The sequence below is a fragment of the Ornithodoros turicata genome, chromosome 4, assembly GCF_037126465.1.
Source record: "Ornithodoros turicata isolate Travis chromosome 4, ASM3712646v1, whole genome shotgun sequence".
NCBI classification, from domain to species: domain Eukaryota; kingdom Metazoa; phylum Arthropoda; class Arachnida; order Ixodida; family Argasidae; genus Ornithodoros; species Ornithodoros turicata.
Window position 1 is genome coordinate 31,305,164 of NC_088204.1, and position 21,730 is coordinate 31,326,893.

General features: G+C 45.5%; 1 protein-coding gene across 1 annotated transcript; it reads left to right on the plus strand.

Annotated features, from left to right (window-relative positions):
- The first annotated feature begins 3,626 nt into the window (after positions 1-3,626).
- LOC135392287 (uncharacterized) lies at positions 3,627-21,292 on the plus strand. Its single transcript, XM_064623004.1, has 8 exons — positions 3,627-5,045; positions 19,314-19,388; positions 19,711-19,757; positions 20,247-20,276; positions 20,406-20,459; positions 20,829-20,885; positions 20,948-20,995; positions 21,092-21,292. The coding sequence occupies exons 1-8, from the start codon at positions 3,907-3,909 to the stop codon at positions 21,187-21,189; spliced, it is 1,548 nt and encodes a 515-aa protein (XP_064479074.1). The 5' UTR covers positions 3,627-3,906; the 3' UTR covers positions 21,190-21,292.
- The last annotated feature ends 438 nt before the right edge of the window (positions 21,293-21,730 follow it).

Below are 21,730 nucleotides of genomic sequence, written 5' to 3' on the forward strand. Positions count from 1 at the left end.
AACAATACATAATTATATTAGTCGTGTAATGACAAAATTTCTTCTAATTGTAACATCAGATTCGAAGAACCAGAACGAAAATACTTGTTATTAAATGAGTACTGTGATCTGTGCCACTTTTTTTCTTTTTCACTCATGATGACTGGTTCACGAAAAATGAACTCTTAGTAATCAAATGATTGCGTTGTTAAACGGTAAAACAGTAAAACGTACTGCGTCGCTAGTATGGTAATCCCAGTGTAGCTCAACATTAAATGTCCAGCTTAGATGTCTATACTTTCTAAATGGAACTGTCTATCGGAAGTTTGTATTTAAAAGTATTGTCCCCCTTATTCGCTTCCCAGCTCTCAATGCCATGACTATATTTGTTAGGAGCACAGCTGACAATACAGAATAGACGGAGATATTGTAATTTCACCAATAGTGTACGGTGGTCAAGACAGGAATCGTTGTACCGAAACCGGAACTTTACTCTGAAGCAAGCTTTATTTCTTTTTCCCAAAAAACAGAACTCGGTAAGCTGTGACATATTCTCATATTTTCCAGGCGATGCTCACTAAACCATAGGGGGCGATAAAGGTAATGTTTTTTTTTTTAATTCATGGACATCGATATATCCCGTAGGCGCGCACGGGACCTTTCTTTTTTCTCCCATAGCAGTTGGGACTTTCTTTTTTACACATATTTGTCATCAAGCGCCGTCACTCAACAAAGTTCGTGAAATTTCAGACTGGCAGTCCGAGAGAGACCTCGCAGACGATTTAGTCAAACGCGACTTCCTCGCAGGGGGAAAACGACACGCAAAATCTCAAAACACACGACAGGGCCAAGCTCTACTGGTCTTCATAGCTTTGTTTGTGTACTTGAAGATCTAGGCCAGAAGAAGACATTGTACTCCGTTGTGTGTATGGCAACAGGATCTCCGACGGGGTATCGAAGAGCACGAGGGAAAGGAGAGACTAGAGGAAGAAAGGCGCGAAAGAAGATGAGGGAGAGTTGAAGGCGGATACGCCACGTGGCGCCACTTTCGTGAACTAATTCGGGGTGACCGCCAATTCTGCTCATGTGCATATCGTTATCGTTAACGGAAAGAAAAAAAAGTCTGTTGAATCGACAGTGCGATAGCTTTCCATGGGAGAAAGTTACCCGGACCAAGTGACACTTCACGCGAGGAGACTGACGTGGTTTGCAAGGTACATATAAATGGTAGCGAAGGCGAGAAAAAATACCAAATCTGTGTTAGCAACCCTGCGCCCTTCGTGATACACATGCGAGCGTGGTTGTTGGGGGGCAAACTAATAACGTAAACAAAAATAATTTGATCGGAGGCACGAATAATGTGTGTATTAATCCAATATGCATATTTTTAATATAGCAATTCGCCCGGTCTGCCAGTAATACGTAAGATTATAGACAGAGCCGAGTACGCTTCCGGTTCCTGTCCCTCAGCATGTTGTTAGCTACGAGTTTGCCGTACGTTGACTGCGCACTTTGTGACTGTTGATAGCCGTTTTCTTCTTCATCGCCGTCTTTTCAATTTCAAACCACAAAGTCAAACAGGGGACACTTCTCGGAGAACTAAGGTAAGGTAGGCACACACGAACAATGGTAAAACACAACAGAACGCCGGTAAACCTGTTCCTGCAGGCTCTACCGGGAGACGCACCATGTCGAGGCGCGTACATAAGCGATGCCTCCTGAAGGAGAAAGGAAACTGTGACGCCGATGACACTATGGGCGGTATAAGTTTCCACCGTTTTCCTCGGGACCCCTTGAGGTGAGTTCTTATATATTATAAGTGTCTACGGCCGAGAACGGAGCTGAGTCACTTGGTTGAGGACGTGCAGTGTTTGCTGAAGTACAATGCGTACCTCTCCCCCCGAGTTTTATTGAGAGCGGTGAAGTGAACATAGTGCAAGTTACATAAGATTAATAGCGTTTCAATGTTTTCAGCTTTCAGATGTTTTCCAGCTTTCAGACTGTATGGACACTCCCTGGATAGGTCATCCTTCCACAGTGAGGTGGTAAACATGTAAATATTTAAGCATGTGGCTGCTGGGCTGCTTTCAACGAGGAGTTTTGCAACGGTTTGCATGTACGGGACACAAAGGGCTGTGCTGCATGTGCTTACATGTACCCAATGCTAGCATGTTGATGGCTTGCTTTGCTTGCTGATTTTTTTATTTTTTTAGCTCTGAATGTAGGGCATACAGGGTCAGGCTGCTGTAGCTAGTGCATGTTTTCGTGGCACAGCTTTGCATAATTCTTCAACAATAAAACTGCTTCGCAGGTACAAGGCGTGGCTGGAGTTTTGCAACCTGGAGGCGGATACGAGTCTAATTTTCATTCGCTCTAAGGTCCTGTGCTCCCAGCACTTCGCACCAGTTGCTTATTTGCGCACAGGAAGGCTTCGGTGGGATGCAGTTCCTACATTGAAGCGCACACTGCATGGCGTTGGTAAGTATAATACAAGTCGGTATGCTCAAGTTATCACATGAAAATGTTGTAATTCTAGAGGCAATTATTGCGAGTGCTACTTTTGGTTTACAGGAGGAAGTAGTGCCTACGCCAATCAGAGCAGACTTGAAAGCAGTGGGCCTTCAATGGAGGAACGTGTGCAAGCTGTGGTAGCCTGCGATGACGACAGTACAGGAGCAATACACCTTCACCAGATGAGTCATCCTTGCCATGCTGAAGGTATACTTGAGTAACGTTGTTGTTGGGTTGGCTAACTGTACGACATCATCTGCTTCATCAGAGTGTGGCACTGAAGAAAGTCAGCAACAGCGTGATCTGTCTCATCAGGACCATAGTTATGCACAACACGCACCAGCCTTGTCAACACAGAGCACTGTTGTCTCCCCACTAGCTGCAGTTGTCACTCCTCTGCCAGGAACGTCGTCTGGTGTACTGCGTGCAGTCTCGTCACCTCAGCACTTAGGAGGTATGTGACGAATACTCTACCGCCATGAAGTCCGCAGACTTGTGAATGCTTTTTGATCACCATTTGCAGGTGGAAGTGGCTGGCGTCCCCCCAAAGATTGCCCATCGTCCAGTAGTCTGGCAGCTCCAGCACAGCCAACAAAAGGCAAGCTGGATAACCTCCGCAAGAAAGTGCACCAGTTGCAAGCCCACAACAAGAAGCTTCAGAGAGACCTTGAAAGGCGTAGGCGAACGAGGACCATCCGTGACCTGATGGAGCATGTGAGGTGTCATGTCTCTGGAACTGTCGCAGACTTCATTGAGGCACAGATAAAGATGGGAGGTGTGTGCAAATTTGGGCGCCGTTGGTCACCACCAAACAAGACATTCACGCTGAACTTGTACTTTCACAGCCCCCGTGGCTACAGGTACTGCCGAAAGCTGTTCCACTTGCCGTCAGTGAGGTCACTACAGCTGTGGATGAAACGTATCCCACTACGACATGGATTTTCAGATGAAGTCTTTGATGTTGTGAAGCGAAAGGTAACAAACTTCTCTGAAATGGACAAGCTCTGTGTGATAATCTTCGACGAGATGCACATCAAGAGGGAACTGCACTACAATGCAACAGAAGACTGTTTTGAAGGATTTCCGAGCTGTGGCAACTATGCTCACTCCGAGTTGGCAAACGAAGCACTTCTCTTCATGGCTAAAGGCATTTGTACCCCATGAAAGCAGGTCTTAGGCTACTTCTTCACTCACAGAGCAGCATCTGCTTCAGACTTGGAAGAGAAACTGCTTGAATGCTACCACCGCCTCCTGAGTGCAGGATTGAGGCCAAAAGTTGTGACATGTGACCAAGGAAGCCAGAATATCTCTCTACTGGGGAAGCTGGTTACAACTGCGAAGCCGTATCTCACTATTGGTGATGAGAAGCTGTTCTTCATATTTGATCCACCCCACCTGCTGAAATGCCTTCGCAACATGCTGTTAAAGTATGACTTCCAGGTTGGCAACCACATCATAAGGGCGCAGCATATCCGGGATGCTTTTGCCATTGACAAACAGCTTGAAATACGGTCCATGCCCCGGCTAACTGATGGGCACTTCAATATAACGTTCAGCTCAAAAATGAAAGTCAAACTGGCTGCACATATCTTCAGCAACCATGTTGCAGCCTCAATGTTCACCTTATCCACTTTCCACCAGCTACCACCTGATGCCATCCACACAGCCAGATTTGTTGAGCGCGTCGACCGTCTCTTCGACACTCTTAAGAGTAGCCACCTGCATGGCAAGACAAAATATTCTTCGGCAATACAACAGGGGTCTGCTCACAAGGACTTCTTGCTGGAGTGCCTGTCCGAGTTTGAGAAGATTACAGTTCTTGGATGCAAGAGACCACCCTCGTGTATCCGTGGCTTCTGCTTGACCATGACTTCCGTGCTTCAGCTCAGCGAAGACCTGCGAAACTCTGGCATACAGTACCTCCTCACTCGAAGGCTGAACCAGGATGCACTTGAAAACACCTTCTGCATAATTAGGACAAAGTGTGGAAGCAACCCTGACTCCAGCTGCATTCAGTTCCAGGCAGCAGTAAGGCATCTGCTACTCGGACAACTTTTTAAGACTACGCAGGGCTCAAACTGTGCTGAAGACGTGGACTCCCTCCTGGCGGCAATGCCTATTGGTCCTAACTACATGAGCAGACTTGGATGTTCTGCTGCCACGCACATTACTGACGATGTCATCGTGGCACCCAGTGAGTCGCCATCACCGCTAGGGTCCAACAGCACAACATTCTTTGCAGGGTGGCTTGGTGCAAAATTTCTCGCTGCTCACACTTGCCCCTCTGAGCAGAAATGCAAACTGCTGGAAGACAATGCCACATTTCAGGACAGTACCCAGCTATTACTTTATTTGAGTGTAAAGAATGTGGACAATACTGACTTTGGAAAGCTGTCAGTTCCTCTTCCTGCCTTTGCGACGTTTGTGGGTGCGTGCGAGGAGGCCTTCAAAGCAAACGTCAAGACATTCTTCACCTCCCAAGGGGTCAGGTCCAAGCTGTGTGTAGTGTTGGACACACTTGTGCCAAAGACATTGAGTTTATGTTCTTCATCAGTGTATGATGATTTATTTCACTTTTTTCTCAGAATGCGACTGTTCTGGTTTGCACGACATAGGAATGAGGAAGTACGAAATAGTACGTTACGTCAAAAGGCACTGCAGCAGGCAGTGAGACTAAGTTCATAATCTGTGCACGTTGTTTTGATGTAACCAGAAGTTATTTTCTTTCCATGCAAAAGCATATGCATGGTTCTGTTGTCTATCCAGTGCTTTCAGTTGTAACCTAGATTGCACATGATCTCTTGTGATTCTTTCATTCCTGTGTAGCGTACGATTGTCATAGTGCACTTTTACACATAGTTCCTTACTGTGTTGTTTGTATTTTGACAGCCATGCAGAGTTCAGTAGTGTGTGCCTATTTATATGTTTAGTGTATGTACACCTGTGTTCATAGATACCTAGCATACATTTTCTATTTTGAATCTTCAGCAGTTTGCTATTCTTTGATATGTATTAGGTGTATCCCTGTGGAAGCCCCAGCCATCATCCCATAATAAAGTTGTTGTTTGCTTCCCCTTGTATATAGGTTCCTAGCATGGATTTTCTATTTTGGATCATCAGCAGTTTGCCCTCTCTTTGATATGCATTTAGTGTATACCTGTCTACATAGATCCCTAGTACGTAATTTTATATTTTGGATCCTGTGCTGAGTTCAATAGTTGTGTGCACAACTGCCAGTATGTACGTGCAGTTATGTTCAGAGCTAAGCACTTTGTGCAGCTTGAAAACCTACACCACGTGGCAAAATGTGCACAAAATAGCAGAAGCAGAAAACATTGTCAATGCTTTGACATGCCTTTAATACAAAAATGCTGTTGTAATCAAAGTAGTAGTCATGAACAGTGTGTATGCTCTGAACACGGTTGTCATTGCTCACAGACTTCTAAACTGAGCTAATGGACTTGTGCCTTCTAATTCCTCCATAGCATTCATTACGAATGCCAAAAACTGTTGGGAGACATAGCACCACACAGCATGCAAGTATCATATAATGTGACCCAAAAGTGCAAATATGTTCACTTCCGCCTTTTTGGTACGAGAGATATGTGGAAAGCTCCAGATGTGCATGGGGACAGCAATAGTCCTGGGCCCTATCTATGTTTGCTGGAATTTGTACATTATCTTTTTGTGCTTATTCACTACATAGGCTGTCATACTGGTTATTGCACATTATTCTGTCGTGGGTGTTTATACTGGAGTTGGACGGACTACATAATACTGTTTATACTGTATTTATACTGTTTACAATGCCATGGCGAATTTACCTGTGATAAAAGAAAGCAAGCCCCCACCTGGTCTCCTGTGTCCTTTGTTGCACGCATATCGCTAGTGTTAATTCATCTCTGTTCACAAATTGTTCATGAGCTTTTGCTCTTGGATTTGCTATCAACACCGATTGTGACATTCTGCTGCTCGGCATCGCGGTGGAAGGAACGCGCAGCGCGAGCGCCTGGCACGCCCCGTGCTATACGTAACTGTGACGTACCACGTGACGTCCATGTGACGTCATTATGACGAAATTTGTAGTATGCCCCGCAACGGATGGGTGGCGCTGACGGTCTTGATCATGGCCGCCCTTGAAGACGTGGTGGCCAATGCAAGCTTCGCTACCATTTATATGTACCTTGTGGTTTGTCTGTTAGTGTGATATATGGTTCTCACAAACGTTTGTCGGTAGGAAAAAACTAGGGAGTCTTACCGCGTCCATTTCTTCCGACCGACTCGAGCGCTGCGCATGCGCTGTACGAGTCGTAGGAACCGTGATTTCGTACGAACGACCCACTCGCTCTGAGTCGCTTCCTCGTATCAAGCGAGCACGACCGATTCACGCCGCGAAGCAAGATGGCGGCTGTTTGGAGTTGCGGAGTTGCAGTGAGACTGTATGATGTTTATCGCGATATATATAATCTGCGGTAAGTTGTTGGATGTAACGACGTATTCAGTAGAGCATTTCACGTGCGTCGGCGTCCAGTTGCGACGCGGGAACATGTGCTCCGTGTGAGAATGTTTGTTCGTACACTGCGAGAAGAAATGGTGTCGTCACAGCCGAGGCAGAGCTGCCGTTTAGGATGCGCCATCTATGTACGCTGCTGTAGACGTAGTAAACTTCTCGTCTACCAGAGCGTAAAGATGGGTTCGAAGGACTTGAGGAAAAACCTGATCTCTTCTTTTCAGAAGGACCGGAAGGCTCACCAAGGTCGCTGGTACCGGCAGAGACCAGGGGGCTTCTGGCGGTGTTACGTTCTTAGGTACCAAGCCTATGAGACTTTGGCGTGTCCTCTGCGCTACCCGATAGAAGAAGCTTTCGGGGCGGTATCGAATTTTCCTGAGGAGCGGGTGACGGGGAATGTGAGCACGCAAACGTAGGAAGTGCCGAGCCGTTTCACGTTCACGTAGGACCTCACCCGGGAGCCCACCAGCTTCAGCCAGCACTTGCCGTGTTTCAGCCATTCTTGGAACTGCAAGGCAGCGACGAAGGCTTCGAGCAAACAAGGTCCGAAAGGTGTTTAATGATGTAGTACATGCTCGATGGGCATGGGAAAATTGTGCGTTAAAGAGGTAGGGGGTGTGACCAAGAAATTTCAGTAGTCCCACGGAACTACTCACTAGAAAAAAAAAAAAAAAAAAACGTCCCGGCTTCATTGGGAAGAGCCCGCGAACGCGGTAAACTCCAGGATAAGCATTCAACGTAATTAGTGTGTCAGAAGGTCACATTTCATGATGTGTTCTCATGTAAAGATGAGAAGTTCACCAACTGATAGTCTTAACGCAAAACCATGGAACATATAAAAAAAATTATATAATTTATGGATGGCTGCATTGTAGTACACAAGTTAGTATTTCGAGAGTCACCGTACGAGAAGAAGGGTGATGTCACACATCACTTATTCATTAAAATTTGGCCGGCAAGAGGGAGTACATATTTGCAGTGATGAGTTACATGGTAAATGCAGGAGGAAAGAGGTTTTTTTTTCTTCTGAGTGTGTATATGCAAGGCGCGTTAAAGCAATGCAAAGTGATCATCTCTATATCGTTCTCTGTTTGTTCTAACTATCGAGAGAGGCTCGCACATGGGTGATTAACTCTTTTCAGAGCGAAATTGCCTCCTGTAAATCCTGATTCATCAACGTAGGATCGAGTCTCCCAACTGTGCCGGCGTCCGCTTGACAGCAGGGTGACAACACAGTGACCAGCGTAATTCATCGCAGGTACGTACAGCATTTCACAAAGGGAAAGCCGAAAAGTACACCGCGATATGTGATATTTGCTACAAGAAAACATGTAAATGATACACCACGATCCAATTGCTGCTCAAATCGAGCTGGAATGCATTGGGGGGATGAACGATTCTTCCGGTTTAGTAACTCTCTGTAGTTCGCGTCCCCTAAGCCTTTCGGATCGTCAGAATTGGTCGTTTGGTTCGGACACAAACGAGTCGGTGAAACTCCCTACTATCGAAGGCAATACTGGAATAGATACCGCACTGGTTAATTGGACCGTCACATTGGACAACATGCATCAAAAGTCCGTTCCTAAAGCATCCCAACTGGCACAAGATGTGACTATTGTTCACAACTACAGTTGTGCAGATGCCCTTAGACAGCTTGTACTAGTGTTCGGATATGTTTACTTTGTCATCCAAATAGTGCTGTGTCAAAACATAGACAAAATCTTCGTCCCAAAACAAAATAACAAGATCAAAAGGCCGCTGGCGCCTGTCTTTCGGTTAAATATCATTTGGTAATTCACTTCCTTTGCACCCCATTCCTCCTAAAAATGGCATTGCCTGGGGGAAGGAGTCAGGTAGCATTATAAATTTACAGCACATAGGCACATATCCCTAGGATGTTACAACGTAACATGTCAATCTACTCCCAATTATTAACACACAAAAAATGCGGGACTGTGACAGAAATACATTTTTTTAAATATATTTTTTAAAAAGAGAAAGAAGCTCAGAGCAGCATAGATGACGATACAATTCAGCTGCACGGCGAGGCGGACATTCTCTCAAAGAGAGCGTGCAACAAATATACCAATAATTAACCTAAAACTTGTTCATCAACTCTTTAAATAGGGGGGGGGGGGGGGTTCGAGAACCAAAACTGAGATCGCAAAATTCGAGAATCCACTTTGAAAGTCATTCTATTTTTTTTTTTTTTTTTCATGCAAGTAAGATTGGTTTGCTACTCTAGAGTAACCTGGTTCAACTCTGTCGCGTGATGTCGAAAAAACTCGAAACTATGCATGTTAAGGAACACAACCCTAGCCAGCAGTCCAGCACCCGCTCCAGTCGTTTCCATTGCTCCAAAGCATTCCGGCCCACTTCCGAATTACTACGCCCCATTTTTAAGTGGATAATCGGCCGTGGTCTGTCAAGATTTTCATGCACGAAATGGTCTCTGAAACGTCGAAATGAGCGTTCGGTTCTACTTTTGATCGTTGTGCAGCCGGTGCGGGTATCTCATAACCGATCTGATTCATGTTATTGACGTGTTACGTTATCTTTACCTATGGGCTAGTACTCACGAGTGTTACATCTTTGTATGAGAGGTTGTATATGAACATATCCGTGTCTTTTATCTCATCCTGGTTGTCGAACGAGACGGGAACCGTTGCCATGTCGCACCAGACTGTAGCTGTCTTCGTGGCAATTGTGCAGATTATTGTTATCTCCATAGGCACAGCTGTGGCTTTACCGGATTGACTCCCCGTGCTGTGTCAGTCTTGTCGGCTTCGATGGATTGCCACCTTGTGAACTGGAGAACGATGTCGCTAAGACAAATAAAACGTCAAATTCAGATAGAATAGTCTCTTTGCATTGAAAAGCCAAGGTAGCAAATGTAGCAAGAAGTCTGAAATGTCAGCTCCTACACAAAGCTCTTAACAGAAAGACGTCATGTAAGAGCAGCTCCCTAAATACCGCTCATCCCTGAAGGAGCTGTACATTGGGCATCGGAAACTGATAGCTTCATTGAGGCACGCTTAGACGGCACAGCAAGGAGTCGGGTACTGTACTATGTCACCACCCCCGCTGTAAAACGTATATTGCAGGCTCCCAACGAGCAAACAAACAACAGTATTTCACACTGCGCGAATTGTCACAGCACATTTTAGGTAATGCGTCTTTTGCACTAACCCAGCGTTTCAGCGGTCACGGCTGGAACAGGCGTTCAAACTGGATACGGTCCTGGAGTACCCTCAACACTGGGGATGGGCTGGTACCGTTATAGAATGATGGATTACAATGAGTGGTGCGCCGAGCGGCCTATCCAAACCATTCCGAGCGTGTACCCCTCAGTTGGAGCCGTACGATTACCGTACATCATGCGGGTTCTCGTTCAACTATGACAACAAGCTCCGTATTCAAGTGTATGACTATTTTCGGAGTGAATGGTTTTGTTACTCCGACAGCTGTTAAGGGCTCAAGGCTGGTTCACAGTGTCACGTTTACGCTTGCGTCTACGGGTTACGGGCGCTTACGGTGGCGGTTGCCGTGACGACGAAGAGACGACACCCGCAAGATCGTTTCTTCTTCTTCTTCACTAACTTAGCGGGAGTTGGAACTTGATGGCTGTAAGTTCTCTGTTACTGTAATTGAGATGTACTTTTGTAAAGTACTTTTGACAGCCCTGCAAATTGAAACTGGCTTCAGTGTACACTACAAATACATCGTAACATTTAATTGAAATATAATATAAGAGCAGAAGCAACATTTTGTCACAACTAAAACTATATCTTTCTTTTTTATTGTCCAGGGATTTAGGAAACAGAGTAGGACTTCCTGCCCTCTGATGTTTTGACGTACTTGATAGAGTTGTAAAACCTGCAACAAAATAAACAAGAGAGGTATAAACAGTTTCGTCTTTCCCTTTCGAATTTAACAAGCTAGTTATATTTTACCATTTGTTCACTTTTGTATTCTCTGTTGGTGAAAAGATTACAGGAACAATAATGCTGCAGATCAAACAATGACCTGTCATCTTGATAAAGATCGGAACATTTCTTCAGGCATGCTAAGTGAGACAAAATAAATGTAGAATGAAGGTTGTACAAAAACAGCAAATCTCCGTCGACTAAAACATTATATATATGTGAATGTTACCACATCGTGTAGTTTCCATCCAAAAGAGTAGGACTAGGCAATGTTGTTTGGTAGGTTGTTGGCATGTTGATGCGCTATACCGTTACAGCACATCAATATAGATGAGGGACAAACACAGTAGACCGCGTGAGGGCTGCAAACTCAAGTGAAGATTTATTCAACAGAACAAGAAACCGAAAGCATGAGTATAGAGAAAGGCAGCGCCCATGCAGTGTATTGTGAACCACACTAATCTCTGAGAAGGAAGGATCGGAAGAGCAATAAAGAGAAATGACAGTTGCGTCCGAGATAGGGGAACACTGCAAATTTAGGAACAATATGATGTGGTAACCTTGCATGGCTCCCTGCAGCTCTGACACACATTGAACAATTCCATTAGTGAGGTTTCAAAGACAATGAACGTTTGCTGTTTCACTGGGCATTCAAGTGTAGAAGATGCATCTCTAGAAAATTAATTAGCGTTCCCTAGTCATAAAGTCATAACTACATCTCAACAGGAAGTATTCTTGTACCCTTCAAACAAGCTAGTAGTTTCTTATCGGTTTCTTCTCCTCTTGTTGACGTCATACTAATGTTCTGCACTTGTCCAAAGACTCAAAAAAATGTCACAAAATCTGCAATACGTAACAAATCTAGTGCTTCCATCTGTGGACTTTGCATACCTGCTTTCAGCTATTTCTGTCATGTCAACTTGAGTGCCTGGATCACACACACACCAAGCAGTCTTGCGCCACTTCAACACTGGAAGGCCCCTAAAATTAAATGTGTTGATGTTGACAATGTTGAGTACGGGATAAGTAGGACAACATAAGTTAAATGGAATACGTCATCGCTATATTATAATTTAAACATGTGTGACGCCTGTACATACCTAAGACGTTGTGTTGAACTCGTCACCTCGGTGAAGCAAAATCACTGGGTACTGAGCATCAGTGTGCTTCGGACGTCTTCGCAATTCGCCTTCTACGGCATCTTCGTAGTCATTGGCAGCAAAATGAGCTCAGCACAAACGACACGACTGCTACCTCTAATAACCGAGTGTTTCGAACCACATTCGTTTTCGCGCACTCTCCTGTTCAATCTTGTGCTAGAAAACGCCCGCCGCCGATGGTAAACGAACATGAGTTTTGCATCCCCGAACACCAAGACTACACCAGGCATATGTAGGTCTCTCGAATAATTGCCACAACAACCACGAACATGTCATTCACTTCTCTTCGCGCGACCAACACGACCACCCAGGAAGTAAACAATAAACGCGATAACACAGACGGCTTTGCAGATGGCGCGGCGGATCGTAGCTCGTAGCGGCGAAGTAGCTGAATGCTTTATTAACGTAGAAGCTATGGAAGTGAGCGTCATTTTTAAAATGGCGTTTAGCTGTAAAATAAAGTGCGTCAGCTTTGTTCTCTACAAAATTAACTCCCACGTGGTAAGGGTTGACAAATCCCTGGGAGCCCTGGACCTGAAACCCAAGTTGCTCTTTTTCGCCGTTCGCTGGCAGCACCGTCCATGTTCCGGCAATCTTCAAAATATTTATACGTAAAAGAATATGCCGAATTGAGAAGGAATGCTTTCTGTATCTTATCAAACAACGATGTTGTGCACGACAGTGGGCAAAAATATGGGGGTTATTTTTCACTTTTCGTTCCCTTTAAATGTAAAATGTAACTCGTTGTTGTACTGAATAACAGTGTCCCAAACACATTCCAATGTAACAGTCACCGATCTCAGTTTCTAACAGACGTGATTCCAGAATGCCACCATCGAAGTCAGCACACTCATTATCAGCTTACCAACTTTTTCATTTCCTTCTCACCCTTAAGAGAACGATCGAATTCCAGAAACTGATCTAATTCTTCATATGGTTGCAGGGCATTGTACTCGTCAAGGACTGCCTGCCCAGTTTGACGCTCCAGGGCAGATACGGTGTTCAATTGAGATGCCTGGTCCTCTTGGGAAACTTTTATCGCATGCAGTAGCCGGATAACCTCATTTTTAAAACCTTCAATAGTATGGTTAACACATAACTCTTGCTGAGCTGTGCATGATTGACTTTAATGTAGCTCAGGCAGGCACAGCAGGGGTAGAGCTACCCTGGTGGCGCTTCACCAAAACATAGGTAGCAGATGAAAGAAGGAAGGAAAGAAGGAAGTTAGCCAGCTGTAGGAGTTCCACATCTTCTTGTTTTGAAGATGTGGGTTGAGTCCTACAGCTGGCTAACGTTTTCAGTGACTTCCTTCTTTCATCGTTCTTAGGCACTTGACGCTTTGTGTGCTTGTACCTTATTGTGTGTTCCAGCCTCAGAACTTTAATTTCCATCATAGGAAGCAGGTGTTTGGACATTCCCATTCCAGTTGAAGGGGGGGGGGGGCAGTTAGCCATTCAAAACTGCGAAGGTGCTGTAAGAGGGTAGCAACCTTCAGCTTGATACCGCCTACGTCTCTCTGCAGTATCTGCCAGCATAGGTTCTGCATAATTGTCAAAACCAAATAAAGAGAACAAGCGCTGTATTGATGACACCAACTGAAGGAGATACCACTCATTCGTTGCCGCTGCGCAGTTCTCAGCTGATACTGGGTATCCCTTCAGCTGGAATGGGGATGCCCAAACACAATCTTCCTGTATTTTTGCAATGTGCCACCAAGGTGGCTCTCTTCTCGTTCCGCTGAAGCTCCGCTGGCTGGAGCCAACTTGAATTTAACTATGCTTGCTGTCGCACCTGTCTGCAATGTAAGTACCACGAACTGTGGACGTGCTGTAGCTTTGCTGGTCCGGTGCCCTGGGCTGCAACCTGTGCTGCGACTTGCGCATTTCTTCTGAAATGTTTCAGAGTGCCCGTATGTTAAATGAATAATAAGAATACGATTTGCACGGCCATACCTATGCTGACCGTAGGCGCGATGCTACTGGCTGGGAAAACGGGGTCTTCCGTAACCGGTCTCACGCGTTGGAGACTGGCATCCCGAGAAATGGGTACCATATACAACACGGCTGTCATGAGCTGGAACGGAGAGCAGAATAAATGCATCTAGTCATTTTCTTTTCCTCGTTTTTTTTTTGCGTGTAAAGTTAGTTTGGTGCAGGGTTTACAATACCATACATATCCAGAGTGGTATCCCTGCTGTGCACTTGGCTCTGCGGTCTATTCGAGTCCACTCAACCCACGTGTCATGGGTTGACGGTTGGGCCTCATTTCTTGGTACTGCAATGTGTGTCGCGCTTGATATTTTCTGAATGCTTCGAACAAATTCCCTGTCAAGGCGACGAACGAACGTCTTGTGTGTATGCTTTGGCATCGTGTAAAATAAAATACCCAGAAGCTTAAGTGAAATAATCAGCTTTTTTTACGGCAACACAAAGCCGCTATGTTGCATCGTACCTCCTGCACACAGTGTCTCTCGAAGCAGCGGGAATGGTTGTACAAGCTCAAAGGAGAAGCTTAAAAGGCAAAGCTCGCAAAGATTGCGAGGCTATGGAAGAAAAGCAAGAGGTACACTCACGAAAGTGCGCTACAATACCTTCCTGCAAATCTCAGAGCAGCAAACAGGGAATTCGTCTTTCATATTTTCAAAGCAAAGGCGTGTTTTTTACACATGCTTCCGCACAGTGGCATCACTGGGGGGGGGGGGGGTGCAGGGGACGCGGTCCGCACCAGGTGAAGCGACGGAAGGGGTGACGCGCCGCACCAATGCTGCCGCTTCCTCCTGGTCTTTGCGGCACGATGACGCCAAGAACAACATGAGGAGCCTTTTGCGATGGCAGAAATAGAAGATTACTGCGAGCATGAGAAGAGATTGTGAGGCAATTTGATGGTATTAAAATCTCGGCAGATTAACGCGTTCAGCCCAAACACTTCCACCTGCCTAAGCCAGGGCGACATCAGAAAGCAAGCCCCGCGATCATAAAACGCCTCATAACAATATTACTTTTCACTTTCACTTGTTGTGAGAACAGCCACCGCAATGGAGCAAGTCGGATATTACATAACGAATGGAAAGAACAAACGGACAAGTCATTATTCCTTATCTACTCAGCCTCCTGAACAGAGCGCACGAGGAAAAGCTTGCAGACGACGCGACATTATCAGACCATCTCTCCCGTCTGGTGCGTTGTCACAGCGTAGTCACCGCTAGGGTGCCCTACTAGTCACGGAAGTGAGGCGAAGGCAGTACTAACTGACGACCTCGGTTCGCTACACCAGCTTGACACGCGCACGCAGATTTCAGACAACCGTGTCGCATACATAGATGGGTAGAAATCTTTACACTTTACGTTCCTGGTCACAATTTTGACAACACTAAACTATATATTCTAGAAACCGGGTTTAGATCCACACATGACAGACGTGATAGAGAGTCTTATCTCATATACAGTTCAACGCTCTTCACCCGTCCGGTATATCAACAAATCACAAGGCACCCTAGAAACACTTCACAAATAAAGTATGCTTTTCCCTTCTACCTCCATTATCATCTGTTATGTTCTGCATGGCCACTGCTTTCTACTTTCTTTATTGCATGCCACAACTCTGCATTACAAATATTAAAAAAAAACCTTTGCTGGTTCTGGAATTTTCCCCACGTAACCGCTAACCTCCTTATCTTTCGCTATGCTTGCCAATTCTTGCCTGTTGTCCCGTTTCGTCCACGTGTTCGTCTAGCCGCGAGTGCAGCGCCGGCAGCGCGTCGAGTGGCGAATGGCTGGGTTACGCAGCGGTTGTGTGGGCTCTTGGCTCGGTGGCCTTTGGTTGCGGCGCAGCATCCGCGTCATTCGTAGTATTAAGAGCTGGCAGTGCATTGGCGTATTAGTGCGCGGGTTAAACTTTACATGATAATAAATTGACTCTTCTAAGCGTACTTCAAGGCTCTGTGCACCTCCAAAAAAGATTATATGATGGCACATAATGTAAGTCGACTGACCAAGTGTTCGCAGCAAAAGTTTCGACAGAAGCTTGCGTGCTTACCCACTAAAAATTCCGTCGACGCATGATGGGAAAGCAAAGGCATGTACGTACAAGCCTATTTTGCCCGCTTTAATTCCATACAAGCCTTAATGGGAATATTCCAAATGTCATCCCGCTGAAATATCACCAGGACATGCAGAAAAAGTTTCAAACGGACATTTCCCTTTCCTGGACATTCCGGGACCGCAGGGATATCTCGAGGGTTTTGTGTGGTGTCTGGAAAGAGGTCTGCCGACGCCTCTGTCTCTGTAGCCTCAGTGGAGTTTGCCGGTGTTGTTGAGACTGGCGAGCGTTAACGTGGTCGTGATCAGTAGTCTTACCAGACTGCTGCCGCTTCTTACTGATGCAAGCCTTTTCAATATGTCCAGTTTTCTTACACAAGCTGCAGATTGACTTGCGAAATCGTCAGTTCTGAGCATTGTGGTCTCCGTTACAGGGGTAACAACGGGAAGCCCCTGTCTTTGAATTCTGTTGGTTTGTTGTCGTGTGGAGAATCTCGTTGCCTTCAGAACTACGCGTGCTTGACTCTCGCTGGACTGCTGACTCCATAGCTTTTGCGACGTCAAAAGCTTTTTGAAAGGTGATACTCCGCCCTGAGAGTAATCGCTGCTGTACGTGGACGTCACGTACCCCACAGATGAATCGATCCCGTAACATTATCTCCAGTGGAAGAGTCGTGGTTGAAGGAATTCGGACAGTAGAAGGATCGAGTCGTTATTGTCGATGCCTCTGGCTCAGTTACGCCTGACGTGGATGCCGTTGCAGCCGGTGACGTACCAACCGCCTGCGATGTTCCAGCGTAAAAGGTGCCAAAGTTGCAGTCCTTGGCGAGTGCTCTCAAGCGAGAGCGAGTGCTCCCAAGGCGTCTTCGTATTCTAAAATGCTTTCCTGGGGTCTTTAGTCCCTCTTGTGGAAACACCATCGGCCTAGCAGTGCGGACGGTTCCGTCTCGAAATTTAGATTTCTTTTGTCCATAATTTCATGATAGGATACCTGTGATGGCGATAACGAATGTAGGAGATCCCGAACCTTGGTGTAGGTTTGTTCACCTATGAAAGTGAAAAGCAACACACGCTTCTTTGCTGCATCCCGTACGTCATTTGCTTCGAATAGAAGTTCGAGACGTTTGCGCCATGATTTCCAGTCTGAGCCGGCAGTGAATTCCCAAGACTTCCGTGGTTCATGCTGCTCCTTCGTCGCCAGTATTAGAATGCAGATTTATTCTACTTGTCAGGGAATCCCCCAAAATTAAGCACCGTCAGTCCAACTGCGCAGTTCGGTTCATGCAGTCCGTTCCACACTTCTTCGTCTACTTCTTTCACCTGCCCATGATGACAGGCCTGCCTACAACCCCAACAATGACCCACCGTCCCGAATACACTGTTTGCCGCATCACCAACCGACTCGTCGTCTCCCGGTGACCGCCCTTCGTCGGTGTTTCCTTCCTCGTGGACACGCCTGTAGCGTAACGTTAACGCAGGGACAACAAAAGGGGAATTTGCATTTAGGTAAGTCTTCCGGCGTTTCGGCATTCTACTTGCGCATTCATCATTCATAGTATTCACCATTTCCTAAGATCATAACGAGTGACACAGCACAATACTTGTAGCTGCTTCATCGCAGAACCCAACAGATGGAACAAAGATGCGTATCAACGTCTAATTGAATGCGATTGAATCAGATACGCAACCATACACAACGGAATACTTAGGTATACTTAGGTAGGTTTTCCGCTAATGGAAAGCATAGCATAATGCTGAATTCGTGTACTGCAGCTGGTCACAGTATGTGTCAAAGAAAGGCACATAACTAGGAAAAAACAAAAAAATGCAATAATGATATTAATGTAGTACATCACACAACTTCCGCGATTTTGAAACCGTACCTGTAGAGTAAAGTAGAGTATTCGCTCCTAGTCCCTTTTGATGCAGGGCAGTCTTCAAAATGCAGACACAGGAGCTAGAGATAAAATGGAAGGTAAATTTAGTCAGGTAGCGAAGGCGAGAAAAAAACAAAACAAATCTGACCCGGCAACACTGTCATCTCCGTGACTCTAGCGATCCTGGATGTTGGTAGCAAACAACATAGGTCGTAGGTGGTAGGCCGTAAACAAAAAAATATTTACCACGCGGGCATGGGTCTTGTTTAAACTAATAGTTTATTCATAATTCAAGTATAGGAAAAGCTATCTGTTTCACCACTAGTACATATATACGAAATCATCTACCACCATTTCCGTATCCTGCTCCACTGCGCATGTGTAGCCTCGTTTGTCCGTGCATTCTTTTATCCGTGCCGTGTACCCGTGCATTGTAATGCAGAGTTCGTACACTCTTTGGATTAAACAGGAAGCGACGTTTACATTTCGAAGCTGTAGGCCAAGATTAACACGTGTGAGCAGATGAGTGCTATGCATCCCGTGTTGCTGGCCCCGAGAAAAAAAAGGTTTCGTCATGGCAAGACCGGCCATGATAGCGTGAGTGTTAGCGAATCAGCTGTGCACCAACGATGCCATGTCTTTTGCAACGGACCCATTATGACCACTCGTTGAAGAAATACAAACAGCCAATCACTACGTGTACGTGTAGGTCTATGTTAGAAATGGACATTAAGTGAAACTTCCTGTTTATTTGTGGCTATCATGTACCATTCGTCAAAACCTGTGAGAACTCTATGTATTTCGAACTGATATGTGTGATTAAACCTGATGTGATTTATTCTTCTCTGTTCGCGTCTGGTATTGTTGTCCTGGGTGACTAGTATGGTTCGGTTAGGAAAAGGGGAAGGGTACACAATGCAAACGAAATACGCAAATGCAAAAGTGCCATGGCTAATTATGCTCTACTTATTATTCATGCTGCTGACGTCATATGTGGCGTCATTTATTTACATAAGTAGTAGTCCGCGCAACGGATGGATGGCGCTGACAGTCTCAATCATGGAGCCATCTGAAGACGCAGGGCCCTTTGGGAGTTTCGCTACCAGTTTATATATACCTTGTAAAATATGTCATAGATAAAAGAGGAAGTTGAGGAAGCAAAGAAAGATATTGTTGCTTCGTGTCCGTCTGAATTGAACCGCATATTCAGGGACAGGGAAAACGCAACTGTTCCCGTTCTGAAGAGGACTGAACGTGTTCAGATGAGAGTGTTGTACCACAACACTTACTGGTCGAGAAAGATGAAACAATAGCACGGCTGAGAAAGCGACTTCGCGAGGAACAGGAGAAAACCAGTCGTCTGACCCTTGCCCTGCTAGACAAAATTGGTAAGTGATTACATATGTGGGACAACTCTGACAGCATAATGCTACCTTCGTGGGCTGGAGGTTGTCGACATTATGTCCGCCCGCATCATTTATTTGTGTATGGCGCTACAATGTTGCTTTTACACTGTATTTGCACAGGGATTTTGCTACAATTTTTTTCACCGGACTTTTACCCTGCAGTTTTGTTCGCTTTACCAAAAATCTCTCTAATTATTCTAATTATCTAATTAACCATGCACTACAATCAGTTTAAGTTGTGATGGTGTTTATTTCTGCCTGAAGATGTTTCAGTTGTACTAATATAAATGTTCCTGTTTCGGAGGTGGCAAGTTGCTGCAGACGGAGGTACTGAGCCTGCACGGTCACTCGGTAAGCATTTATTTTGTAGCTTTCCTACTGTAGGGAACCTGTTGCGGGAATACACATCCTGGACAGCACTGGGACCCTGCTGTTTTGGTGCAATGTTTATTGTGATTTGAATATGTGTTGCATATTGTCCGCTCGACGGATATTTGCACCTCCACATGAGCCTTGAACTGGCAAATTCTTTTGTTCCGCTTTTTCCCTGTTATCGCCATGTTTGTTAACCCACATATTGTACTGAGGAATGGAATCATGCTGGCCTTGCTCCCTTCTGTAAATTTTGTTGCAGAGATTTGAATATGTCTGTTTCAGAGGTGTCACCGAAAATTCACCCACACGACATCTCTCTCCATGGCAAGTGTCCATGTCAAGTAGCGAATAGAAATTCGCTACTTGTGCATTGTGCCGAGGCACAGAGTGGTGTCAGTGGTGGACTGCCACCGCTGCTCTCCCCACAATTCTTCCAGTGTAATGATTTCACGATATCTGTTTCAGAGAATGTGGTACAACGTGCATCCGTGTCTGGTGAGTGCGCACCTTGCAGCCTGCTGTCTTCCTGCAGTCCGTTATGGCAAACTAAATGTGACAATGTGACAACAAGGTGTCGGCTTTTTAGGATATTTTTTATTAATCGGCTCTCGTTCTGTTTCACAGACAAAGAGCCTCTTGACCTTCAGGATGACAGCGACGCCCTGCCCATTATAACTGGTGAGCTTTCACATAGCACGTGGTGTCCTGTCTAATGTGTCGAACCAATTTTATCAGAAATGTATGAATGAGAGAATTGTGTTCCCAACACCATTTTCCATCATATGTAGTAATTCCAGTTGGATTTAGTAATTGAACAAAAGTGTACAGCTTTTTCATGCAAGCATCCCATAACTGGGACATGTCATCTTTGTGGAAAATGGTGTGCGGGAGCGTCCCAGGTAGGACATGCATTGTGTTCCTAATGCATTAATGCCCTGTACAGCATGCCTCACGAATTCATCTTCCCTAGTATTTTACTGTTGTTGCGTACCTACATAGCTCATTTTTACTGGCAAGTTCGAATAGCTTTTTGTTCTCGTTTTGCAGTTCATCAGGGAGCTCCTTGCCCAGTCGATGCCACTGGTGAACCTCCTATGTTGACAGGTGGGCTCACACTCAGTAGCTGGAATTTTTGTTACTAATTCCCTTACCCTCTACTTTCGTAGGCAGTTCAGCATCAATATCTGAGACTCTGGCCCGTCCACTCTGTACGGGTATGTATTTCCTTCGTTAATTCTGCGCTATGGCCGGGGTTTTCTGTATAAAATTCATACAGCCCACAATGTTTGTTTCGTTAATTTCTTCTTTAGTTCAAGCAGGGGAGGCGTGCCCATCTCCACCCAGGCAACTACAACCGGGAGCAATCCAATATGAAATGCACTCTGTGGTTGACAACAAGGTGTTGTAGATATCACCAAAGAAGATGTTGAGTCACTGTCTGTTACGCTCACGTGATACACATCGCGTTCATTCTAGTCCCTTTCAACGTAGTAAACACATCGTCATCCCTCTCAGCTGTCTTGTCTTTCACAATGGTGCCGTGATCAGGATCGCATCGAACGGATCGAACATTGACAAGGAAGACAGCAGCGAGAAACACTTGGAGCAAAAGTGACCGACATGGAAAAGCCCCAACTGTTAAAGAAGCGCAAAGTACTGCGAACACAGGTAACCGCATTGTTGAATGATCTTGAGCGGCGAACGAGTAGTGAAGGACAAGATATAATGTACTTAGAAGAAAGGATGGAACGTCTTCAGAGTATTAACGCAATCCTTACCGAAGTTGATAGCCAGATCGATGACGAACGACATCCAGTTCTTGAGGAGTTCGAGAAGTCTATCGAATTCAAGAACGACAGATATGCTGCCGCGCTCCCGTGGAAGGCGATGGTATCAATGAACGACAACAGGAAAACAGCAGAACGGCGACTTCAACAAGTCACTAGAAG